Below are 11,765 nucleotides of genomic sequence, written 5' to 3'. Positions count from 1 at the left end.
GCCAAAAAAAGTGATCCCTTTTTTCAGATAGAAGAGCTGAATGTAGAAATAAAAGAGAATGTGGAAAAACAGCAGAAGTTGGAGGAGGAACGAAAAGAACAGATAGGATTAATTAAAAAGGTATTTTTTTGGTCACAAGCTTTTGCTGACTATCTAGTTGTCTTCTGTGAAAATGAAATGATTTCTTCAGAGCCGGAAATTAAACGTGTGTGTGTGTGTGTGTGTGTGTGTGTGTGTGTGTGTGTGTTTTTGCAAGAGTAAAGATAACTTTATTCACTTGGAGACTAGTGTCCTAATGGCTTGTTAATGCTGGAGAACAAAAGTGTAAAATGTCCATAACTTAGTAAAAATGCTGTGCTGTTCTCTTCTCTCGAGGTTCACGAACGAGAACATGATCGTGAAATTGCGGAACTAATTTTTAAACATGAAGAAGAAATGAAGGAGCTACGGGTTGAACTAATTAAGGAACAGCAGCAACTATTGGATGAACTTCAGCAACAAATGGAACTTACATATAAAACAGAGATGCAGCATGCTCAGCTCCAGTCACAGGTACAGTGTGTAAGCAACGCAATTATTTAGGAAAATAATTTATTTAGGAAAATAATTTTTCCTTAGCTGTCAAATTTATAGTTAATTTGCTTGCAAAAAAGAGCCTCTTTTCTAACAAAACTAGCCAATTAGCCAGTCATAAGATGGGATTTTCAGGTCTCTCCTCCACGTTGGTCATCTCTCCTGAGCCTCCGGTCTCTCGCTCCATCTCTCTCCTCCTCCTCCTCCCTCCCCCCCCTTCTCTCCCAGCAATCCTCTGCCTCTCTCTCTCTGTCTCTTTCACTTCTCCTCCCCCTCCTGCCTCTCTGGGGACTGTGGAGCCCAAATGGCCATTTGGGCTACGCGCTCCCCCGTGCGGAGCCCAAACGGTTGCTTGTGCCGCTTGCTCCCACACGGCGGCTTGGCTGAGCAGCGCAGAAGTCAGCCGAGCGCCATGGCGGAAGGCGAAGGGGAGTGGGCGGTGACATTCACAGTCAGGGGGCGGGGCCTGGAGCTGCTGTCATGCCGCACGTCACCGCCCCGCTCCCCTTCGCCTCCCACCGTGACGCTCGGCTGACTTCTGCGCCGCTCAGCTGGGCTGCCGTGGGGGAGCAAGCGACTGTTTGGGCCCTGCACTCCGCATGCAGCACGGGCCGTCCAGAGGGAACAGCCAGCGTTTCAGGCAACAGCGCCGCCCAGAGGGAACAGCCAGCATTTCGGCGTTACAGACTCTCAAACACTGGGCTACTATATAAATGATAAGCTGTATTTTGGACAAAAGACTTGTGCTAGGTTTAAAAATTACATTTGAGGAAACATTAGGAAGTGTTATGTTAAGAGGACAGCAAATATCTCTTATGGAAGGGACTCCAATGTTCTCAGTCTGTCATGTCCCTTACCAGTTAGCTATTCTTTAGAAAACTGCCAACATTTAAAACATTTATGAAGGGAAAAAGCTTGATTATATTGACACAGAGAAATAAGGATATGCGGTAACTTCTGGTAATGAAGAGAGGGAGGCAAAGAGTACGAGGTTAATACGTATTTTTCTTGTACTAATCAATAGATCTGCATTTTTTGCACTTGAGGTTTGTGTATAATTCTAGTGTAAGGTAGAGTTTTACCCAGTGTCACTGGACTCCTCAAAATAACCTCTTTAGTTTCCAAATAGGAGTTGTATGTATTGTAGTATTGAGAATTGATAAGTGTGGCAAAAAATCAAACTCAAACTTAATCTTATTTCAGCCAGGTCTTACCAAATGCACGAAGGTAATTCATCATATATAACTTTACTTCAGGTTAGACCTTCCTGGTCTGGCATGGTCAGGACCTGACTGGTCCCAGACCAGGGTATTTGCTAGACCAGGGGAGGTTATTGCTCCCCTGATGGCTGCCCCTCTTTAGGGCTCCTAAGACTGGGACTCTCCACCCTGCTGCTGGCCAGTCAGGGCCTTCCTGCCCTGATGCCTGCCCGCTGCTGCTGGGAGTTCCCTGGGGTTTCTTTGCCAGGCCGCCCTGCCACTGCTAGTGCCACTTGGTCACTGCCAGTCCTGCTGCTGCCTGAAGTCAAATCCTCATGAGGAAAATAGGAGCATAAACTTGGTCAAATTAAGTGTAAAAATACAAAAAGAAAGGCCAAAAAGGAATTTGAAGAACAGCTAGCCAAAAACTGAAAGTAATAGTGAAATGTTCTTTGAGCACATCAGAAGCAGGAAGCCGGCTAAACAACCAGTGGCGCCTTTGGAAGATTGAGATGGTAAAGGAGCACACCAAGATGATAAAGTCGTTGCGGAGAAGCTAAATGAATTCTTTGCTTCAGTTTTCATGGCTGAGGATATTGGGGAGATTCCCAAACCTGAGCCATTCTTTTTAGGTGACAAATCTGAGGAATTGTCCCAGATTGAGGGGTCATTAGAGGAGGTTTTGGAACAAATTGATAAACTTAACAGTAACAAGTCACCGGAACCGGAAGGCATTCACCCAAGAGTTCGGAAAGAACTCAAATGGGAAATTGTGGAATTAACTGTGGTTTGTAACTTATCCTTTAAAGCAGCTTCCATACCTAATGACTTGAAGATAGCTAACGTGATGCCAATATTTAAAAAGGGCTCTAGAGGTGATCCTGGCAATTACAGACCGGTAAGTCTAACCTCAGTACTGGGCAAATTAGTTGAAATTATAGTAAAGAATAAATTTGTCAGACACAGATGAACATAAATTGTTGGGGGAAAGTCAACATGGTTTCTGTAAAGGGAAATCATGCCTTACTAATCTTACACACATGACTAGTATGGAAAAAGTGAATAAGGAAAAGTTATTTACTTATTCCCACAATATGAAAACTAGGGGTCACCAAGAAATTAATAGGCAGCAGGTTTAAACCAAACAAAAGGAAGTTTTTCTTCACTCAGCACACAGTCAACCTGTGCAACTCCTTGCCAGAGGATACGGTGAAGGCTAGGACTTCAACAGGGTTAAAAAAAAAGACCTAGATCGCCATTGATGGACCTGTCCTCCATGAATCTATTAGCCAGGCTGAGTAGGAATGGTGTTTGTAGCCTCTGTTTCTCTGGAGGTGGGTGAAAGAGAAGAGATCACGTGAGGATTACCTGTTGTGTTCCCTCCCTCTGGGGCATCTGGCATTGGCCATTGTCGGCAGACAGGATCCTGGGCTGGATGGACTGTTGGTCTGACCCAGTATGGCCGTTTTTATGTTCCCCAGCCCTTATGTTTTCATGGCACACTCCCACTCCTAGCCTCCAGGGCTCTTTAGTCCAGCAACAGTGGTGGCCCTGCTGGACAAGAGATGTTCCTGGATTAGCGAGTCCCAGATTGGGGAAGTCCAGTCTGTCCTGAAAGTATTTATTTATTTATTTATTTATTTGTCAGAGCATCACATCCCATTTCCTGGGTTTTACTGTTTGTTATTAAGTAGGCTACACTAGATAAACTCTGAATTTAAACATGAAATACTCCTCTAAACAGTCCACGGACCTTTAATTGTTACATATTCATTGACTCTATATAAGACATTTGTAATGTTACTTGAATGTATAGGCGGAGGACCTGATCTTGTTAGCTGTTATACAGATATATAATTATAAGTATGTGAGTAGTCGCATTGATGATATTTTGCAGATCAAAGGCCTAAATTCATTTTTTCCTCTAAATAACTATTAATTCTAGATATACATGGGATGCACTTAATTTTGTGTCTAATCCCTTAATATATGCAATATATATTTGTATAAATGTAGAATGGAAACTTTATACTCCATTGTAAAGCTTAGGTCTTGTCTACATTGAGAGATAAGATCAGATTATTTAAGGTTGATTTTCTGGCACCCGACTTTACAAAGTTTAAGGCGAGTATGTGTTTTTACTTTGCTTTCCTTGCATGTTATCTTGTCCTCATGGTTTTCTCTCATCTCCCTCAGCAGCATTTTCCTCCACTCGATCACTTTTTGTCCAAGTGGGTGGATTGCATTTGCTCCTTGAACATGTCATCCTGGTACTTTTTGATCTTTGGATTTGTGCTAGCCAGGTAGCTGGTATGCACCATTGGTATGCACCATTTTTGTTGCTGCACCTGCTAGGAAGAAGAGTGAGGGGCAGATTCACCGGAGATTAATTGTGGCACATAAAGGAAGGTCTGCCATAAACAATGGGGATGTAATATGGAAAAAGGTCACTTGTAAGCACCCACTATACAGCAGGTACACTACAGAGATCTTAGGGGAGCAGCTGGACTTGGTTTGGTGGCAGATGTGATAAGGAACTGGCTGGGGAACGAGCCTGGTGGGGAGGAGATGGTGGCAGGACAGATCAAGACCTTGTGTAATGACCATGTGTTCGGCACTCTCCCGTTTGCCAGGAAAGTGTGACTTTGTCTTCCCACAGGAGCTTGCAGACAGGAAGGGGAAGGAAAGCCAGGCATGGCGGCACAGCAGGGGTTTAAACCAGGCCTTATTGGGGGTGAGCAACCGGAGCTTTACTGCTGCGGTATCACTTGTAATAGCAGCTTTCCCTGTGTCATCTAGCTTGCCATATGTGATATTAATCATCTTCGAATCGCACAGAGTGATGAGCAGATGTTGATTGAATGCAGCCAGTAACCGGGACCTCATGCTGCAGTGACAGCAGAGCACTTACTGCTGGCCTGGTGTGGAGAGGTGTCCTGCCATGAGGGGTGGAATAGGGCCGGCCTCCCCAGAGACCTTGTGAGAAGGATGGAGGAGAACCTCTGAGTGATTTTTTGGAGATGTCCTAGGAGAAGGGGATCAGCTTCAAAGTTATTAAAAGTTCCCAGCTGTCGGTGGGACGGGATGCTCCGCTCACCTGCCGACCAGTCTCCTCCTTGTCCTCATTCACACTGTTCTTCACGCTGCTGCCTGAGGAGCTCCTTAGGAGCCATCCGCAGACTGGGTTGGGATACTGGTCAGTTCCCGCCTTAGGATCCCATGGAGCTGTTCATAAATGTGGCATGTTTGTGGTGACGAGTCAGACCGTCCGCTCGCCTCCTTTGTCTTCTGGCACGACCGTCTCAGCTCCTTGATTTTCACGCAGCGCCACCAGGCGTCCCCGGTGTATCCTTATTCCACCGTGCCCTGTGCAATCTCGGCATTGATATCGGCGCTTCTTTCGCTGCTTCCTCGTTCCGCCTGAACTGATTCCTCTCCCCGCAGAGCAGTGACATCCAGGATCTCCCTGCACGTTCCCTGCTTTTGCTCGTTCATGAGCCTGGGGGTTCACGGTCAGGCGTGCTGCTGAGGCGCGCTGCCTGCTTGGAGGTTTGCTCGCCACGCTGGCTGCACAGGAAGTGAAATTCCAGGGCTTTTCCTGTGTACTCACTGTGGGATACCTCCCAGTGGCCAAGAACATCAGTTTCCCCAGCACTGTGTCTGCAGTACCCTAAGGTTGACTATCAAGGGTGAATTTACCGTTCCTCCTCGTGAAAAGCAGGAGTACCGAAACGGACTCTAACTGCCCTTAAAGTCAACCGAAAGGGGTTGATGGTGTGGACTCACTGTTTAGAAAATTGACCTAATGTGGCTTAGCTCGACCTCAACTCCTAGTGTAGACCAGGTCTTAATTGCTGCTAGTGCTCACTGATAGATCCTTCAGAACTCCTTGGTGAGCAGCAGAAAAGAATGTGTATTTTCATCATATTTTCTATTTCAGCATTTCAGATATTAGTTATTCACTCTGCTATATTATCAGATGGTAGCCAGTGACAGCTTTGTGATGTATGATGCACTGTTATGGACTTGAAGGACGCAAGTGGCAACTTAGAGCAATGCTTTGGGCGATAATTAATGTGTATTTTTGCAGTTTTCTTTTTGTTTCATTGTTTTCTGAAGATGCTGCATGGAGGCAGATAGCTGGCAGGCATTTTCTGTCAGCAGATAAACTTAGGAGGAGGATAAACCTAACAGTTTGGATATAGTATCACACAGTGTGTGCTACTGGAAGGAGAGATGGTAAAGACTGTATTCATTAATAAAAAGTTTTTGCAAGTCAGATCAGAACTAGAATCTTGTTTTTCTGCTATTCCCCTTTGACCCATGAACATGTTTCATATGAAAAAGAAAGCAATAAATATGGGGGTGTATCAATAATGGAAAATGGTACAGAAAAATGGTATAGTCTATTTAAATCATGGTTTTTTTCTTCCTTCCTGTAGACAGTGCACAATCTTGAGTTGGAAGCTTTACGACTAAGTCTGACTAATATGCACACATCTCAGTTGGAGTTGATGCAGTCTAACTTGAGAAAAGAGAAAGAAACTGCCCTTGTGGATTTACGAGAGATGCTTAATGATAAGCGTGCTCAGGAAGTAGCAATTCTGCAGAGCCGACATCAGTTTGAGTTGGAGCATATTAAAGAACAAAATCTGAAGGAAAAAGAAGAAATTGTACTGAAACATCAACAAGAACTAGGTATTGTGAATTTGTGATTTAGTGGGCTGATCATGCAACTACTGAGCCTTTAATTGTTGTTCAGTTTCTGATGGGGAGCTTCTCAGGCCTGGTCTACACTTAGGTTGGAATTGCTATGATACTCAGGGATGTGAAAAACCCACGCCCCCGGAGTACCATGGGGATGTAGCAAGGTTGACTGAAGAAGATTCTATCCAACCAGCTACTGTCTGGGAGATAGTGTTTCTAAATACCTCATTTCTATGGGTTGTATCTGCATGGATGTGCCAGCATTACTACACAGCCATAGCTGGACCATTATATTGCCCATAGTGTAAACATAACTTCTTTTTTTTTTAATCTGTGCTATACCCTGTCCCTGTCCCTGTTGAAATCAGTGAAAACTGGCATTGACTTCAGTAGGAACAGGGTGAGGCATTATTTGTGCAAGGGATCTAGGCCTGCTGCATGTTTTCTTTTTGAGCACTGTGCCATCAGAGAATATTGAGGAGGCTGGTCTCTATGGTTTTTCAGACTTCACTCAGTGAAGCAGTCGCTTATGGCCATGGTGAAGGGAGACTTGTGCACTGTGGAATTTGAGTGTCAGATGAAATATGTGCATGAGTGTCAGATGAAATATGTGCATTATCCTCAACTGTTTTTTGGGTACAGATGTTTCAGGAAACTTGTTTGAGGACAAGTGCATTTTCATTGGGCAGGGAGAGGGGGAAATTTTGATTTTTCTTCTTGAGAAGAAGTTTGCATAATATGTGACACCTACCTCCTGAGAGTCTTAGGATACTTTTGGTGAGACGTGCCTTTGTTGGCCTTACCTGCTTCCTAGGACTCCCACCGCCATGTGAGGCTTATAAGGGTAATGGGCAGCATCTCAAAGCCTTGGGACATTCTCATCTTTAACACGCCTTAGATTATTCCTCAGCCTTTGATTTTTAAGACTGCTGAAAGTGGAGGTGGAAGGAAGTTGACAGTCCTCTTTAGGTTTGCTGTTGTCTTGCTTCCTAGAGACTTGAGGTGGCCAGCGTGAAGGAGGCAAGAGAAAATCATCCAATACCTTCCCTTCAAGCCTTCTGCTTTCTCCAATTTCTCTCTTTCTTTACACTGAAGGAGATGCTGTGCAAAGTACTGAGGAATGGGAGGGAGCTTGGGGGGAAAAGTAACCTGTAGGTAGTGCTCCAGAAAAACCTCTTAATCGTCCCCGTGTCTGCTGCCCCGTGTTCTGTGTAGAAGACTGAGAGAATCAAGGTGCTTTTTCTCATTAGATGCTGCTGCCTCCTTCTCCTGTCTCTAGAGCGACTGATGAGTAGATATTCGCTTTGTAACTTCCACTGACCCATTTAGATAATGCTGTTTAAAATGCTTATAGCTCTTTAAATTTATCAATTAAGTGTTAGTACTGTGCACTAGATCTCTACTCGATGAATGCAGTAGACTATTTCTCTTTTTTAGTTTAAGACTTTGATGAGCATGTCATTTAAATTTGATCATGTGTTGAATCTGGAGTGCTTTATCTTATTTACTTCAAATTTTCTAGAAAAAAATCAATCTTAGCAAGTTTTGACACCATGTACATTTCAGAGGGAGAGTTGGTGGGACCAAGGATTGAAATCAAATTTGTAATGCAAAATTTAGCTAATGATTAAAACAAGATGCCACTAAAGTCAATTTATGCAGACCTGCAATCTGAGTCTCCTTCTTCTTTCCTGCAGGCTTTGTACAATGAATTACCATAACATAATCAATCATAAGCCCATTTGTTCATAAGCCAACCGCCTGCCCCAAGTTTAAAAAAAAGCTTGTAAAAATTATGACCAATTTATAAGCTCTTGATTGCTTGAAATTCAGCTTATCAAGCATATATGGTAGTTACCATTTTAGTTGCAAACATTGTTATTACTAGGCACTTGAATTAAAACTTATGAAATGAATGGGGCAGCTTGCATCTCTCTAGTGGTGTCATGCTTTCTGTGGACTTGGGCAGATGTTGCCAAACCAACTACACTAAATGTATGCTTCCGTGGTTTTATTTGCAACTGAAACTAGATACTTAGTCCTATAAAATTATGGGATATAATAGAACAGTTTTGAGAGAGATGTTAGTACATCATATTGCTATATGCTCCCTTGTTCATGCCTTGAATGTGATGACTAAAACCAAATAGGTCCTTTGTATATTTTTAAATATCATTAGACCACCATGTTTCTTACTAATTTTTTTAGTAAACACAAATTTTTTTTGCAGATGATGAGAGGAAGAAAATAGAATTGGAAATGGAAAAGAAACATACCCAGACACTGGAGGTATGAGTTCCATACTGCATACAATTATATTGTACTGCAAACCGAAGCTGCTATGATCTCTTCTCTTTTCTATCACAAAATATTTAAAAGAGCAAATAAATACAATTTAAAATAAAAAACATCAAAAAAAATATTCTTAACTGTTGTACTAATATAGCTACCTTGTTCTGTTAGACTCTTGGAGGAGACTGGGAACTGAAAACAGAAACCTGTTTAAAAAACATCCGTGAAGAGCTATCAGAAAAACATCAGACTGAAATGGATGAACTGCAAAAAGCTCTGAAACTGGAACTAGAAAGAGTTGAAGAGGAGCTGAACAGTCTGTCTCTTAAAAGGGAACAGGCAGAAAGTAAGTGTTATGCTTTGGAAAGCATTCACTCTGTTGTGAGATTTATTGTGAGGGTTTCAAAGCTGGTTAGAGTAACTAAAGGATTTGTACTGTGCCTATAAAACAGAATAAGTTTTTTTCATATGGTTGATGCATTTCCATTCCAAAGTCTCCTATAGACACCACCTAACCTCAAGATGATTCTTACCAACAACCACAGGACATACCACACTAATACCAACCCTGTTACCTTCTCTTGCAACAAACCCCATTGCCAGCTTTGTCCACATATTCACTCTGCTGATACCATTATTGGACCTAACCAATTGAGTTGTAAGATCAAGAACACATATTCCTGCTCATCCAGAAATATAATTTATGCTATCTTGTGCCGAAAGTATCCGTCTGCTATGTACATTGAACAAACGTCTCAGACACTTCGCCAAAGAATCAATGCCCACAAAACAGATATTAGACAAGATCACATAGAAAAAACAGTTTCTTGCCACTTCAACCAGAAAGGGCATTGTCTCAACGACTTGATTACCTGCATCGTGCTTCAAAGACCTTTTCACACCAGACTTGAAAGAGAATCCTCTGAACTGTCATTCATGCTTAAATTTGATACTTTATGCCTTGGTCTAAACAAAGACATTAATTATCTTACCCATTACAAAGATAGCTTCCCCAACTGTCACTTCTAATATCTTTAGCTCACAGACATTTACCTCATTCCCCACCCCCCGCTCATCCCCCTTCTGTTCTGAAATTTGATTTGTCCTTTTTATATGTGTTCACTTTTTTATTTAATTGTATCCTTTGGTATATATGGTTGTGCCAATTTTCTTCCACTATTTGATCTGAGGAAATGGGTCTGGCCCACGAAAGCTCATCACCTAATAAACCATCTTGTTAGTCTTTAAAGTGCTACATAGTCATGTTTTTTATTTCAGCTATAAAACAGAACGTTTCAGTTTTAACATTTGCAGTTAGAACCATGCCAGTGACCTATAACTTCAGAAATTAGCAGTTAGTGACTGCTTCTTCAATATAAAAGCCACATTGGCTAGTACAGTGTTTCTCAAAGTGGGTCGCGGCCCCCACTCTGAGAGAGCTGCTAATGGGCTGCTTTGGTTTGTTTACTTAATGGTTCTGCAGCCATGGATCCTTGTGGCTCCCATTAGTTGTGGTTTGCTGTTTGCAGCCAAGGGAAGCCGTGGGAAGCGGTGTGGCACGGATCGCTGCTTCCCATAGTTCCCCTTGACTGCAAACACTGAACCACAGCTGATGGGAGCTACAAGGCACCGTGGCTGCGGAACTGTTAAGTAAACAACCCAGAGCGGCCCTTTACCAGCTTTCTCTGAGTGGGGCTGTGGCCCACTTTGAAAAACAGTGGACTAGTGTGTTGTTGTAATTGCAGCAATCTTACGGTGAAAACCCAGAATGCATTTTTTTTCTACAAATACAAAATAACAGAATACTAGAACTGGAGAGGACTCAGAGAGGTCATCAAGTCTAGTTCCCTACCCTCACGGCAGGACCAAGCACTATTTAGATCAGGGCTACTCAACTTTGGAAGCCCCGGGGGCCGCAATGATACTCACAGCACATGCCAAGGGCCGCAACTTAAGAGTGGTTGCATAGGCATGCAAATATATATGCAAATAGCTTATTTCACACTGACAGGCATGAATACAAAGATTAAGGCAAGGCTACACAACACATAGGCAGGTCGCATTTAAGTCAGTTCCGCTGACGTTAATAAAACGCAATATTTACCCAATTTCTACCCATATGACAGCATTTTGACTGAGCAGTGGCAGTCCAGGGATTTAACGACTAAATCGCATATCAACAGAAGGCCATTATATTGACTGCTTTTTTTTTGTTTTGACTACCACCCATGGGGCTGCATGTTAAGCCTTGTATAAACCCAAACCGCACCCTGGTGCAGCCCCCAGGCCATGTGTTGAGTAGCTCTGATAGATGTCTTATCACAGGGATATCTTATCTGTCCCTGATACATGTCTCTTAAGTATTTCCAGTGTTGGAGATTCCACAACTTCACTAGGCAACTTATTCCGGTGTTTAACCACCTTGACAGATAGGAAGTTTTTCCTAATGTCCAACCTAAACTTCCCTTGCTTCAATTTAAGTCCAATATCTGAAAAGCCATGTCATATCCTAGGACCAATATAGCTACAACAAGACTGTAAGCTACGATTTTGCTGTCAGTTAAGGGCTGAAGTCATTTGCTGTATGGGGCATTAGTCGTTTGCTGTTTTGAATTAGACTACATTGTGTATTCTGTGTAGCTTGAGTCCTTAAATCAAATTTTGAGGACTTTAGTAATTCAGACAGAGATTATGGGTCTATTACAGGCATGGGGCCCTACCCTAGCAGCAGGAGTTTGAGTGTGGGAGTGGACTGCTTATTGGAGCATGAGGGAGAGTGTGGGCTCTGGCCAGTGCTTATCTTGTGGGCTCCCCAGAAGTGCTGACACATTTTTCCCTCAGCTCCTGTCTCTGCCTACAGGCACCGTCCCCGCAGCTCCCTTTGGCTGTGGAGCTGGTACTTGAGGTGGGGGGCAGCTCATGAACTAGGAGCTGAAGGAGGGACATGTTGGTGCTCCTGGCATCTGTGAGGAGCTGGACAAAGAGCTGCCAAAC

The 11,765-nt window shown here is 43.1% G+C and overlaps 1 protein-coding gene across 13 annotated transcripts in view; it reads left to right on the top strand.

Moving 5' to 3' along the window:
* Positions 1 to 11,765, top strand: part of PCNT (pericentrin) — a 179,211-nt gene that overhangs the window by 25,692 nt on the left and 141,754 nt on the right. For 10 of the 13 annotated variants that reach the window (XM_075934141.1, XM_075934137.1, XM_075934138.1 and 7 more), the window contains 5 exons: positions 28 to 120; positions 376 to 552; positions 6,215 to 6,470; positions 8,710 to 8,768; positions 8,943 to 9,117. In XM_075934141.1, the coding sequence (XP_075790256.1) occupies positions 28 to 120; positions 376 to 552; positions 6,215 to 6,470; positions 8,710 to 8,768; positions 8,943 to 9,117 (760 nt within the window). The remainder of the gene's footprint in view (positions 1 to 27; positions 121 to 375; positions 553 to 6,214; positions 6,471 to 8,709; positions 8,769 to 8,942; positions 9,118 to 11,765) is intronic. The other 3 variants (XM_075934145.1, XM_075934146.1, XM_075934144.1) reach the window with 1 other exon arrangement.

The sequence above is a fragment of the Pelodiscus sinensis genome, chromosome 7, assembly GCF_049634645.1.
Source record: "Pelodiscus sinensis isolate JC-2024 chromosome 7, ASM4963464v1, whole genome shotgun sequence".
Taxonomy (NCBI): domain Eukaryota; kingdom Metazoa; phylum Chordata; order Testudines; family Trionychidae; genus Pelodiscus; species Pelodiscus sinensis.
This window is presented reverse-complemented; position numbering and strand designations above follow the sequence as displayed.